Genomic DNA, 14,925 nt, shown 5'->3' with positions numbered 1-14,925 from the left:
TCTACAGACATCCGTGAGTACTGTATGCATGTTGTTTTTAGTAGATTTTATTTTCCGGCGCCGATTCTCGCCAGCTTAACGGTGGAACAACAACAAAGCCCAGAACATTTGAGGATGATTTAAAACGATATTGGCCCATCCTCCACCACGGGGCTTCACAGACTTGAGCAGAGCAGCTGGAGTGGGCAGAGAAGTCGGGCGAGATGAGGCTCAACGACTCCTCCAGATGTTTATTCTCAGGAGACTCTCCTGATCCTGATGCTTTACACTGATTACTAGTCAAGGGAAGTCATGAGCAGTTGAGCCTGCCAAGTTACTTTAGCCTTGGCAGTCCCTGCTGCTGCTCACTTTATTTATTGTTACTTTGTTTTGGAGTTTTTTCTTTGACACTGGACCAAGTCACAAACATTGGGACTTATGTCTATTTATATCATGCAAACAGTGGTCAGAGGAGAGAGAGGAGGTGGGGGGGGCTATTCCAGGACACTGTGAGGAATAAAGGCCTCCAGAGAAAGAGAAGTGGATGGGCAAACACAATGTGTGTCTCTGCCTCTCTCACTGCATGCGTGGGAGACATTGTGAAATGGAGGGAGGCATGTTTATGTGCGTGCGAAAACACATTTACAGTGTTGCAGTGTATCCCAACCTCCCAATTTGCTTCAGTTTCTTTTGTTGGTTGGATATTGTTTCTGCTTGCCCCCCATACACACACACACACACACACACACACACACACACACACACACACACACACTGCAGTGAGATCCTGCATGTCCTCTCTGACACCGGGAGTGGGGGAGCCCAGTGCTGCACATCTGCAGCGTATTACTGCGCTTCCCCTGGATCAGGCCCAGTTGTGCTGCTGCGTATTCACCCAACTTCCCCTCCGTATCCCTGCTCATACATGCACAATAAGACCAATAAACCCCACAGGACTGTTAACAAGGTGTGCACCCTGTACTGGCGTCAACACTCTTTCTCTCTCCCTTTCTCTCTCTCTCTTTCTCTCTCTCTCTCTCTCTCTCTCTCTCTCTCTCTTTCTTTCTTTCTCTCTCTCTCTTTCTTTCTCTCTCTCTCTCTTTCTTTCTTTCTTTCTCTCTCTCTCTCTCTCTCTATCTCTCTATCTCTCTCTGTGTGTGTAGCTGTAGGTTGGCAGTTTATGCACGGTCCAGCTGTGGCAGTAGACTTAAGCACAGGGATGAGAGGGGCCGATCAGTAGCACTCAACACTGAGTGCTCGTAATCTGCTCTTTGCACATCCTTCCCCAACTTTCCATGGGTCACGCAAATGTGGCCCGTTTACACGGGGCTGGTGAAGAATGTATTTCCCCTTTCAATTGTAGACCTTCATTTAACCACTCATTATCAGCTATCTACACAGTTGAGGTTTACTGTCAGTTAAGTTTTGAGCCAGATTTAGGATCTGCCCATCGACCTGTCTAGAATCCTGGATGTGGACGTGACGGCGGCCTCGATAGTCATATTGCTGATTGACTGCAGTCTGAAACAGGTTGCCCTGGTAACAGGACATATGACGGCGAGCCTTGCCCGGTATTAGGAAAACCGGCACTGGCGTTGCCGCTGCTCCGGCACAGTGGTGGCTGTGTTCCCCGAGCATGTCCACGCAGGCTCCGAGCAGAGCTGGCCAGCTGAGTGCAGACAATTCCTAATGGCTTTCCCAGCTGCTATGTCTTACAAACCCCCCTTCCCCTTCCCCACCCCCCACTCACTCACTCACCCCCTTGTTCTTCTCAGAGCTGTTTTCCCCTCGCAGTGCTGAGAAAAGCAGAAGGAGAGTCGGAGCCACTCTCTCACAAGAAAAGAAGATTCAAAGAGACGACGACACGCATGACGTCTGAATGGCTCCCGTGTGCGTGTGTGTGAGTGTGTTTGGCACATTTAATCATGACTTTCAGACTTTCAAGTAGACTTTGAAATGAAGTCGCAGATAGATGTGGACATGGGCCTAGCTGGGCTGTTTGTAGTTTGCAGCTTAGATCACAGTGTGACTTCAAAGTAGGTGAAGGCCATATGGCCAAAACAAAACAAAGCAAAGCTAGCAGAACCCGCAGCAGAGTGTGTCGGCGGCATCAGTGTTTTTCTCCACCATTGCTTTCTCTGCAAGGCTGTCCTGACACGCTTTGCACCGTCCTGAAACCAGATGTGGACCAAATTTGCTTTCCGCTTCTCAGGCGAACCCCACAAATATTTATTCGTTGTTTTCTCATTTTTTTATACAAAGATGCCGTGTCCTCTGTCAGCGTGTTTAGATCCAAGGAATGAACTCGTAGATAGGGTCCAGAGCCAGCTGAGCTTCGGAGCTGATGGTTTGTGCTCCCTCTGGAAGTTTAAGGGAGGCACTGCTTCGGTCATCACACCACTTGCCTGGGGTGATGTTCCTCAAAGAGACAAAAAACACCCCTGAAATTCCACTTTTTAAACTTTAGTTCCTGTCCTTGTTTGGATGTCTTCCTTGTTGAACACCATAGTTGACTGTCTATCTCCGTTGTCTGGTGAAGGAATCTCACCTTGTGAAATACCCCCAACCTAGATGCCCCTGCTGCGTTGGCCATTTTCTTAAACAAATGGCTTATCAGCTTCTCTAAGCTGTGCCTGTATTTCCCCTTAGGACTAGACCAGATAGTATTTCACCTGATGGACCACTTGAGTGAATGATTGCACTCAGAGAGTAACGTGAAGGTGCTGAGCACAGTGTAGGAAAAGGAAGGTTAAGCGTCAACGTTTCCCTACACAAATGGCTTAGCAGTCTGATCTAAACGCTGTCGCTTTGTTTAACACAGACAGAGGGATGGATAAGAGGCTGGGATCAGATCAGAGCTGATATTTGACCCTTCTGTGCCAAACCCTTGTCTAATGGCTTTTATGCTTTCTATAGATTAAGACCAGGATTTAAAGGTTAAATCAACTCCACTGAAGGATTGCAGTGGTACGGTGTATAGAGATGAAGCATAATGGATGAACATGGGCTAGGTTTCTAAGCCTAACCATTAACTTGATTCTGAGAGTGGCCACTTAATCAGGCACTGATTGTATGGATTAGGTGATGCATTCAATTACCAAGTAGTGTTCACTAGTTCGCCCGTCGGCATGATTGCTATACTGAGTGAATAAGCTAAGCGTGTGTTTGGCGTGGTAGCTGGCCGTGGTCATGGAATGCCTGAAGCGGAGATCGCGATAGAGCGATGGCCGCTTGCACCCCCCAATGTAAGGAGGATGCGTAACAGTGAAATGGAGGAGTAAGGAGAGGAGGAGGGATAATTTTGAGTTACCTGGATAATCTTGCGACGTGAAAACGCGAGCTTGGAGCAGCCTGATGTTAGAGCCTTGAAGTAGGCTGGGGTGAGTAGGCTATAGCATAATCGATAGTTGTAGCTTACCCTTGCTCTGTGCAGTGACCTGAAAACGCTGGTGAACCAGGTGGCTGTAGCCCATGGACTGGATGTAGCTTTTGGATGGTTAGTAGTGAAAAGACCCAGCTCCATTACGTCTGCCTACCGAGGCTTTGCGACTCCAATAATTTTTCTGGCGCTTGTGGTGGTATTATGGATAAGGAGGCCGGCTTAAATACCCTGGCAGCGGAAGACAGGTGAGTTAATTGCTGTCAATCATCCCTAGGGGCTCCTCCCGAACTTTGTTTAGAAAACATCATTAATTGCTGTGAGTAGTGAGTGTTTCATCTGATTTGTACCAAGCTATCTTTTGTGATTTATTTGACTTACTTGACATAATCTAAGGCCGTAAGGTAGACATGCCATCTTCTGTTATGTCTTCATTCAGAGGTTCATAAGCCATAGGTTCCTCTGCTGTGTGGGTTGTTTGGCTAGCTGGCATGAGGGAGTCAGGTGACAGCGGCTGCGTTCTTATGGCTCGTCTAGCGTACCTGCTACAGTAGAGGTGTGAAAGCGCCCTGTTTACAGAGATGAGTCACGCCGTCAGCTTTGGGTTTCACACATGCACAGGAGGGCACCACTTCCTGCGATCAAACACCTCTCTCCACATGACAAGGAAGAGCAGTACAGCAGCTTGATGAAGTGTTGATTTATCCAGTTTTTAAAAACCCACATAATGTGTTTGGAAACTGTGTGTGTGTGTGTTTGTGTTTTCACTGTTACACAAACCCATTAGGTCAGTGATGGTCAGCTTCTTTATTATTTGCGTTATATGCATGCTGTAAATGAATGAGTTCTGGATTAGCTCCAAACCCACAATCGATGCCTATTAAGTGGCTTTGCAGCTCCACTTCTCCCCTTGAGAAATTGATATTGGGATCAATATCGCCTTGGTCCCAGTGATGGAGCTGGGAAGTTGGAATGTGTAATTGGATGTCAAACCGCGCGGGTTAGGTGTTCATGGCAGGAGGCTTTTTTTTTGAACGCGCTCATTAACTGGCTGCGCTGTGATTTGTAGCTGGCAAGAGTCTGCCAGATGAGACTTTTCCTCCTTGAAGGTATTTTTAAAAAGGAGCACAAAACAGCAGCCTTTTATCACTTCTGCAGGCAGGAGCCTGTCTGTGGTGCTGATTATAGTTGGCCAAGCTATAAATCATCCAATTCTCAATTTACAGGGCAAAGCTGATGAAAAGAAAATAATACAACTACAAATAATACAACAAATAAAACTTTTTTTAGTTTCTTTCATCCAAGGCATCATATATTTTTAGATATTGTATCCTCCTTCGTGTCTTTGATCTCTCTCATTACTAGTTTTCTTTTCCTCCTCATGCCTTCCTTGTCATCTTCTCTTTGGCACCCTGTAATGAACACACATATATACTGTATGTTTCTACTTCCCATGCTCATCGATCCTTGTTAATATATAAGCTACTTCTAGGCTTACAGCTCCGAGCTCCTGTGTTTGAACTTCGACCCCCAGCCTGCACGATTAACGGTTCAGGGGTCGTACTCTTGGAGACAGAGGAAGGGTGGATGGGGAGGGGGGATGGTGATCAGCTTCCTGCCCCCAGATGCAGTCATGGCCTCATTTATCAGCCAGCGCCTCCCTCTCTGACCTGACCTCCTCCCACTCACTGTGCTAGCCAGTCCGCCCACGCTCTCTAAGCATGATTCAATATCACACATGCAGTAACACACCTCGCATTGCCTAAGCATGATTCAATATCACACATAACACACCTAACATTGCCTACATAACACACCTCACATTGCCTAAGCATGATTTAATATCACACATAACACACCTTGTATTGCCTAAGCATGATTTAATATCACACATAACACACCTCACATTGCCTAAGCATGATTTAATATCACACATAACACACCTCACATTGCCTAAGCATGATTTAATATCACACATAACACACCTCACATTGCCTAAGCATGATTTAATATCACACATAACAAACCTCACATTGCTAAGCATGATTTAAAGCAACACCAAAGAGTTTTTTGTACCTTAAAATAATGTTTCCTAAATCGTTTCAGTGGTTCATCAACTCGTTACAGGGTGAACGGCAATTCTGCATTCGCTTCGCGGCCCTCTATCGGCTTTAACCGCACTATGTAAGTTTGCCAGATCGGTTAGCGGATCAGTAGTTCGATGGAATGAGACATAAGAAACTACAAATTTGACTTGCATCTGATGTCGCAATACATCGTACTTTTATAAGTCATACAAAATATTCTACCTTGTCTGTGGACATCGTTATTTGCAAAGCCGGTGCTGGATAAACAAATAGCGTGCGTGCGACAGAGGGAAAGTTCTTTGGTGTTGCTTTAATATCACACATAAAACAAATTGCCTTAGCATGATTTAATATCACACACTCACTGACAGTATTCTGATATTATGTATACTAATTCATTAACGTCATATAACAATTCTCACTCTCTAAGCATGATTTATTATCAAACATTGCATCCTGTCTACAGATGATAACCTCTCACAGGGACACACTGTTATGTCAGACAAGTGCATGTAATTACAGGTATCTGGTAGCTCCTAATGACTGAGATTAAGTAAACAGCTCTGGTGTGATTTAGGGCCCCCGTGCTGTGCTGAGATCCATGTTAGCATTAAGGAGAGACAGGTTTGGACTAAATGGGCACAGTCGGAGGGGCCTGTTCCTGATAGTGCTGTGTGTGTGTGCGGCTTCCGTGTCATCTGTGTAAATAACCTCAGGCCAGATATAGAATGTGTGTGTGTGTATAAAAGGCCGTATGGTAAAGGGCGTGCTCAGAAAAGAGGGAAGGAATCCAGGATAAAAGACAACAAAGCAGAGACTGTGTTTGCATGAGAGGGAGGAAGGGATTTAGAGTGCAAGAGAGGGAGAGGGAGAGAGAAAGCTGAAACGATCTCTCCTGCGGGAAGCAGTCAGCTTTTCCATATGAGCTCAGGAGTAGAGCTGTCTCACTGCTTCACAAGAGCTTTGGTGTGTGTGTGTGTGTGTGTGTGTGTGTGTGTGTGTGTGTGTGTGTGTGTGTGTGTGTGTGTGTGTGTGTGTGTGTGTGTGTGTGTGTGTGTGTGTGTATGTGTGTGTTAGATGGAATGTATATGGTAATATGAGTGTGTGTTCATACTGTGTTTATGTAGTGTGTATGTATCTGTCTGTGCTTGATTATGCGTGCAGTGGCATGTTGATGTGTGTTTGCACATTTGTGCTTGTGTGTCTGTCTTGCGGTAGGGCTTGTCTGTTTGTTTATTTGTGTGTGTGTGTGTCTGTGTGTGTGTGTGTGTCTGTGTGCGTCAGTGCATGTGTGTGTCAGATCCAGCTTTGCTCGGCAACTATGCAAAGTGTCATCAGTCAGGGTTTGCCTTGGCAGAGTTGGCCAGGCTTCCCGGATGTGAGCTGCCAGAGGGCATCAGCCCAGTGATGGACTGGCCCACTGTGCCCTTACACCAACCTCCCACTGGCACAGAAGAAAAAACACACTTCCTGTGCTCATTGAGACCCCCCATTTGATCCAACTCCTACCCAATACACACACACACACACTCTCTCTCTCTCTCTCTCTCTCTCTCTCTCTCTCTCTCTCCCTCTCTCACACATGCACACACACACACACTCTCTCTCACACACACACACACACACAGACACACATACAGACACACACACACACAGAGACACACACTTTTTCTTCCCTTGTGAGGGGTGTTGGGTTGTTCTACTCGTCAGTGGAATGTCTTAGTAATGACTGTTGTCCAAATGGCTTAGAGCAGGCGGAGTTCAGCTGGGGTCAGCCAGAGTGCTGGCAGCCCTCTTATTCTGGACTTGGTCTCCCAGGTCTACTGGCGTGATGAGGGGGACAGGAGCAGGGGTCGGCACTCTCAAGACCCAAAATGGTTGGCTTGGCTATGTTCGCGCCATTTTTGTTTTCCATCATGGTTTTAGTGTGCAGGATGTCTGTTTGGAAACTATGTGTGTGTGTGTGTGTATATGTGTGTATATGTGTGTGTCTGTGTGCGACCGCCCCAATCGTAGGATTTACTGCTTTGATCGTGTGAACCCCATCTCCTCCCCCCTGCATTAACTGTTGCGGGTTTTCTTTGTTGTTCACGTCTGGTGTGTTGCAAATGGTTTTAGCTATGGAACGTTTTTTTTTTTGGGGGTGATTATTAACAGTGTCAAGCTGTTGGTGATCTCACTGTGGAACAGCGCCCGAGGGAAACGGTTTCTTGCATGTGTGCATGCCTCTTCGAGTTGGAGCTCCTTACGTGTGTGTAAATCCCCCTCACCGGCAATGGCTGCGAGGAAGCCAGCCAACGAGCAAGTCTGTCCGCCAGCCACCACCCCCTGCCATACCCCACATAACCACTCCTCCACCCTCCAGGCCTCCACGCCAGCACCACCCCACCCAGCCCCTACAGTACGTAGTCCGTCAGTCTGTCTCTACATGTCACTGCCGTCTCCTATTAAAAGTGAAACTCTATCTCTTTCTCTGCTCACACTCTGCTGGCTGCTACACACACACACACTCATTGAGTCCTAATGTACACTCCCCTAAAACATGCTACAGCAGAATTATAGCACTTGCATAATAGTCTCTTGAAGTATGCTAGTATAGTACAGTTATGCTAGTACAGTTTTGGTAATGTAATCCTGTAATACCACTATACTTGTGTATTTGTATAGCACTACATATGACTTCTACGTCTACTGGTACATGAGGTCGGGTCTCCACTTGACTCCGCCTCCTCCGCCTCCTCCGCCTCCTACTCTCCCTCTCCTCCTGCTCTGATTGGCCCTTCAGGGCTCACAAAGAGAGGCGGTTTTATCCGGAAAGTATTCATGGCGGCGCTTGTTCCCTTTAAGAGTCAGGCTGTGTGCAGCTCCCTGGTGTGGCTCGGCCTGGCGCTGTTTGTGTCTGTGTGCAGGAGGGAAGGCAGGGAGGGAGGAGGAAGAGAGAGGGAGAGAGAGGGAGAGAGAGGGAGAGAGAGAGAGAGAGAGAGAGAGAGAGAGAGAGAGAGAGAGAGAGAGAGAGAGAGAGAGAGAGAGAGAGAGAGAGAGAGAGAGAGAGAGAGATCGGGGAGGCTGGGTCTGTAGCCATCTAATCACAGCCAGCAGGCAAGCTTAGACACAAGTGTCTTAAAATGATGGATTCACCTGGAGGGATGCGTCTGCTCTTGATGGCCTGTGTTCCAACTTGATCCCCAAAATAAACACACCACACACACATACACACACACACACACATACACACACATACACACATACACACACACACAGACACACACACACACAGTGTTGTGTGCAAACAAATACACGTATTGCTCCAGACAGAAGACAGACAGACAAATACACACACAGACACACACACACAGTGTTCTGTGCAAACAAATACACATATTGTTTCAGACACTCAACCATCTGAAATCCCTTGGTTTTCCGTCCCACACAGATCGAGAGAAAGGCCAGGAAATGAGATCAGTTTGACTCATCCTAATTGGACATCAGGCCTCCTCCTCGGCCCCCGCGGATCCCCGCAGACCTTGACCATAGCCGGCGTCTTGGCCCGCGCACATGTCAACACTGACCTCGGAACAGCCATCCCACTCTCTCTCTCTCTCTCTCTCTTTTCTCTCTCTCTCTCTCTCTCTCTCTCTCTCTCTCTCTCTCTCTCTCTCTCTCTCTCTCTCTCTCTCTCTCTGTCTCTCTCTCTGTCTCTGTCTCTGTCTCTCCCGATTGCTTTCATCCCTGAGCTTTGGCTGCCCAGGCCCATGAGAAAGTGTTGGGTATGAGTGAGACAGAGACTTGGACGGACATTATGGGAACTGACACCATATCCGCCTATGGGGGAGCCAGTGAGAGAGAGGGAAACAGAGAGGGAGAGAGTGACAGAGTGAAAGAGGGAGGGAGAGAGGGTCAGAGAAAGCACGTCTCCCACAGACAAAAATGCACTCTGAACTGCCTGACTTACAGTAACAGAGATTTCACAAGAGGCCTTAAGAATTCACTGTGCGATGAATTCCAAATCGGCCGCACTACGTAAGGCTGCCTGCCTTCTGCCACATTTTGTGCCGAGTAGACGGTCAGATCGGCTTATTGATCAAACAACTGTCATTTCATTCAGTTAATGGGATCGGTTTAGAGCTGCAGCATAGATGCATTCCAGGGAAACAATGAATCATACTTTTTTTTGAAAGAGGGAAGAATTTATGTCAGGCCTTTGATGGCAGTCTTACTTAGCCAGGATGAAGTTATGCTCAGAACGGCCTTGTGTTTGTATTGGCTTCTAAAACCAGTCCTTTGTTTTTCCAGGTCTTTAAGGGTGAATTTCAGCTACCTGATTTTCTAAAAGAACAGTCACAGGTATGGTAGCTATTCTGCCTGTTGTTCTTTACATTTTTTCCCCCAAAACAAATCTCAATTTATTTTTATTTTTTTTTTGTCTGTTCACTCTCATTATGATCACTTGTAGGTCTGTTTTCCCTCCTCTCTTTGGTTTCCTTTGTGAGTCGATAGTAATACTGCTGATTAATGTCTTTTTGTCTTGTTATCTTCTCCAATTCTCTGATCTCATCTGTTGCCTTATGTCCATGTTTTGGAATGCATCCGCTCACATTAGCGGTTTAGCTCTCTGGAGTCTGTTTCTGACATTTTTCACCCCACCATGAGTCGATCTCTCACACCTCTCCCTCTGTCTGACAGCGCTATGCTGCCCTCTGCAGGCTGTTGTAGGTAGTGCACCTCTAACTCTAGAAGAGAACTTGAACTCTAGGCTCTTTGCTCCAAAACTTTATAGATGCATTTAAGAGGGCAACACCCAGAGTGACTCACCCGTGGCATCTCTGAGGTTTAGATGACGCTGCTGTGTTGAGGAACCAGTGCAGTGTGCTTGTGGATTTCAACAGAATTGCACATATGGTTCCTCAAAGTGGGAGCGTCTGTGTGTTGAGGAACCAGTGCATTTGTGAATTTTAACTGAGATCTGCACACATGGTTCCTCAAAGTGGGAGCGTCTGTGTGTTGAGGAACCAGTGCATTTGTGGATTTTGACTGAGATCTGCACACATGGTTCCTCAAAGTGGGAGCGTCTGTGTGTTGAGGAACCAGTGCATTTGTGGATTTTGACTGAGATCTGCACACATGGTTCCTCAAAGTGGGAATGTCTGCGTTGCTTGAGACCTTGCAGTGACATGTCTGATTGACACTGGAGGAACCATGGAGATGTTCCTGCTAGACAGATGATTCACTGGTCCCTTACTTGCATAAAGTTTTGAGATTGAAGAAAATCTCTGTGTTGCTGTTCCACTAATAGTGCTTCTCTCAGTAAACTAATGTAGCAAGGCATTCTGATAATCATTCTCATTGTCTCTGAAATGTCCTTTTGATCCATCGTTAATTGATTCAGTCGATCTGAACGCCTCTCTCTCCGTATTCCAAAACACTGACAGGATTTCTTCTCTCTTTCTGTCTCCAGCTCCAGAAATCTCCAGAGAAACCCAATCCCAGTTAGGAAAGGATGGAGACCAGGAGTATCTAACACACCCATTGAGGTGAGGGTGGAGTAGACTCAACTATAACCTGAATAGACATTGTATGCAGTGTACAATTAACAATACAAAGTGTAGACTTTTAGTAGACTTTTAATCAAAATTAAGATATCATAGTGTTAATCTGTAACTGGGCTAGCTGAGAGGCCGGAGTGCTTCAGGGTGTCTGGACTCTGCTTACATGTTGAGATTATAACTTCACATGATCTGTGTCCTCCATTAGCTGGGCTTAACAGAATGGTGGCGTGCTTCTGTGTCTGTCCGCAGGGCACAGCTGGGCCTACAGCAGCCAGACGGATGTGGGCATCTGTCACTTTCACCATGCTGGGACTATTATGAATGGCTATACACACACACACACACACACACACACACACACACGCATACACACAAACACATAATCATGCAGTGCATTTTAGAGCATCTTAGGTCAAAGTATATTCATGAACAGACACTCGTGTAGACACAAACACACACACCCACACAGATGGCCATGGACCAGCCTGCACCACTTTATGGAGAACTTGTTTGGCCTTTGATGTTGTACTGTAACATATGTGGCCTAAGAATGTCATTGCTGTTTATTTTTCTCATTACACAGTTCTCATTGGAATTTTTCTCCTTTGCTACATAAATCTGTGATTCTGTTATAAGAAGAAACAGGGAACTTCAATTGCAAAAGGAAGTATTTATGAAAGAGTTCAAAAGTTAGCTTTTAAAAGATGCAATATCTATTTTAATGTTTGATTTTTTTCCCTCCCATGCCTTTGTATTGTGCAATTCCTTGGGTACTTGCGTACAAGCATCACCAATTCGAGGTATTGATCATGTGAAGCCGAACAGCATTTTGTAAACCTGTACTTACCATGGAGTGGTCTTTTTGTGTATGGGGAGCCGTAATAAATGAATTGTCAGTGTTGAAGGCAGATTGCCCTCCTCATCTACTCCATACATCAAGCTACGCTAATGGCTAAGTGACAAAAATGATTGTGGTAGGTCTCTGCATGGAAAAAAATAATCATTTTGAACTTCAGATACCATGCTAAACATGTAAGGGGGGGGAAGATTTTTTAAAAAAAAGTCCATGCCATGCTCCGTATTATAAGTGACTTTACCCCCCAAAATCGGACACCTCTGGGTTGAGATGTTAAGCTGATTGTGGATGATCTCGGATGTCTCATTTGTGGAGAGGATGAATGAGAGGTGAGCGCTACTGGGGTCCAAGATGCCTTTTAGCCACTGAACCAAGACTGGAGTCAAGAGACAAATCTGTCTGTCTGAGACGGAGCTTGTCTGGAGTTTGAAATGAAAAGGACCTGTCTACACTCTTCTACTTTTGTCACCATGTGTCATGTAAATGGGACATAACTTTCGTTCAGAGAAGGAGGAAGCCTCCAGCAGGAAGGAAAGATCTTCAAGAGACTGAACTGTTTTAACCACAACAGTGGTGTTAAGAATGTAAAGATTTTTTTTTTGTTAAGGAGCAACCTTTTTAATACATTACATTCAAGATAAATGATACATCCTTTACAATACATACTTCATCATTCAAATGTTGGTGTCCAAAATAAAACGGTTTCAAATGCAGAGAATCCAGTGCACAACATTAATTAAGGAACACATAACAGTCAACATGTAAAAGCTTTCCCAACATTCAAATTGTACAAGTCTCCAGTTTTACAGGGTTCTTAGAAGCACATTTTGTCCAAAACCAACGTAAAAAATAGAATTTAAAATACATTTTTGTCATCATTGTCCTCTTAGAAATCCAGGGCTTTCCTCAAGTATTTACAGTGTTGTGGTAAACGTGGAGCGTAACTAAAGGGTGTAAATCAATGTGTTTCACAGTAGAAATTAAGAGCATGAGGGTCAACAACAGTCTTCAAGGTATGGGTGAGATTGCTCGTCTGCGCTAAAGAAAGGGTGATGTCGGTTCAGACTTTGGTACTTGAGCTTTTGTCAGTAAAATCTCTTTGTGGGTACTGGTGTCCCTCTGGAACTGAACTTGGAGCTTAAAGAACCGAGAAATGGTACTGGGGAAATGGGGCAAGGGGACGGGTGCTTTAGTACACACGTGAGAACCATCAACCGCCAATCATACAGAATTGGACCCTTTACACAACTTGAAGTCCTGAAGGATCACCTGGGTGACAATGCCATGCTGCAGGATTCTGGGAAGACTATTCGGCAAGTTAGATCACAGATGTAGGTCTTTCCAGATGTGACAAGCCAATATAGTGGATATGTTTGTTTCCCTACTTTCTCAGAAATAAATAAAGAACTGTGACTGACATGTGATTATATGTACACCACCAGTCTTAAATTCAAAAACACCTCCCTTCTTCCAGTTTTTATTGAGATTACAGAGTTCAGTGCCTCAATGTAGCCTACTTACGGGGCAGCTATGGCCTATTGGTTAGCGCTTTGGACCTGTAACCGGAGGGTTGCCGGTTCAAACCCCGACCAGTAGGCACGGCTGAAGTGCCCTTAAGCAAGGCACCAAACCTCACTGCTCCCCGAGCGCCGGCTGTTGATGCAGGCAGCTCACTGCGCCGGGATTAGTGTGTGCTTCACCTCACTGTGTGTGTTTCACTAATTCACAGATTGGGATAAATGCAGAGACCAAATTTCCCTCACGGGATCAAAAGAGTATATATACAGTACTTATACTCTGAAATTAAAGTACGGAACAAAACATATTTAGAGATAAAAAGGTAAGCATATTGTTTTGTTAACACAATTTAATCTCAATTTTGATGCATCATGGTAGCCATACTTTGCAGATACAACAGCTGAACACATTTGTGGCTTTGTTTCTATAATGGAAATTAAAAATCGGTCAGGAAGCAGCACTGTTGCGACACTCACAAATGTGTTGCTTACACCTATCCAAAACCAGATCACTCCATCTAGTTCTTTTCTAAGGTAGTTCTGGCATGGCTTGGAGGTGTTCTGGGTCATTATCTTACTGTAGAACGAACTTCTGACTCCCTAGCCGTAAGCCGGAGGATCCTGTATGATGCTGCAAAATGTTACTCTTTTGATTAAATCCATATAACTGGAAAATGGGGCTGTTTTAAAACTGTTGACTGGGAGATTACATATAAATAAAACAACTGAAAGATGAATGAAATCATCCATATTCTGTGCTATTTCATTTCCCTCCATTTTAATTGTGGCTTACAATTTTTGCCAGGAGCTGCCATTCACTTCACGCTGGTTGCGTGTATAGGTTCTATAGACTACCAGAGATTATGTGTGTGTATTTGTGTTGTGTGTGTGTGTGTGTGTGTGTGTCTATGAGAAGCACTGGGGACATCTCATTGCACTAAACTGAACCCCTTTGGGCAACCGCATGGGAAAAGCTCCTGGTGCAGCTCCACTCGTGCCTCCTAGCCAGGGCTCTCAGGGGGTCACCCCGACGTCCTGGAGTAAAAGGAAGCTGTGCGGCCAGGACAAGCACCTCCACCTGCCGTCCCTTCCTAGCAGGCTTCACCAGAGCGAGCCTGGCCGCAGAGTCAAAGTGCAAATAGTGTCACGGAAAAAAATGCAGCAAAGGCATCATCATCAACTCATAGTGCTGTATAAGTGACTGGGCATTAATGGCAGTGAAGGGATTGTGGATCTCAATAATGAGGGCAAGAAAACAAATTTCTGTTTTTCTTTTGTTAAGAAAAGCGACTGGTAAAGTTTTGCGCGTTTGTGTGGAATACAAATACTATGACAAAAAGTCATCATCATGTTGGCACAGTCTTTTTGGTCACAAATGGACAGTCTTGTTTTCTTCGTGGCTTACAGAGCTAGTCAAGTCTGGGATGGTGACGACGTCCACAAACCCGGTGGTCCGTCGACGGCTGGAACATGTGCACTGTAACATCACTACACAGTTAGCATGGCTGCCTTTTGCAGCTGGTAACTACAAGAACGTCTGCAAGACTGTCCATGTTTTTTT

At 45.5% G+C, this 14,925-nt stretch overlaps 1 protein-coding gene across 3 annotated transcripts in view; it reads left to right on the top strand.

The window, feature by feature from the left end:
• Positions 1 to 12,560, top strand: part of tpst1 (tyrosylprotein sulfotransferase 1) — a 34,514-nt gene extending 21,954 nt beyond the window's left edge. For 2 of the 3 annotated variants that reach the window (XM_048263935.1, XM_048263934.1), the window contains exons 4-6: positions 9,739 to 9,789; positions 10,901 to 10,976; positions 11,241 to 12,560. In XM_048263935.1, coding sequence (XP_048119892.1) covers positions 9,739 to 9,789; positions 10,901 to 10,936 — 87 coding nt within the window. In that variant the 3' untranslated portion in view covers positions 10,937 to 10,976; positions 11,241 to 12,560. The remainder of the gene's footprint in view (positions 1 to 9,738; positions 9,790 to 10,900; positions 10,977 to 11,240) is intronic. The other variant, XM_048263936.1, reaches the window with a different exon arrangement.
• Positions 12,561 to 14,925: the final 2,365 nt, after the last annotated feature.

The sequence above is a fragment of the Alosa alosa genome, chromosome 15, assembly GCF_017589495.1.
Source record: "Alosa alosa isolate M-15738 ecotype Scorff River chromosome 15, AALO_Geno_1.1, whole genome shotgun sequence".
Taxonomy (NCBI): domain Eukaryota; kingdom Metazoa; phylum Chordata; class Actinopteri; order Clupeiformes; family Clupeidae; genus Alosa; species Alosa alosa.
This window is presented reverse-complemented; position numbering and strand designations above follow the sequence as displayed.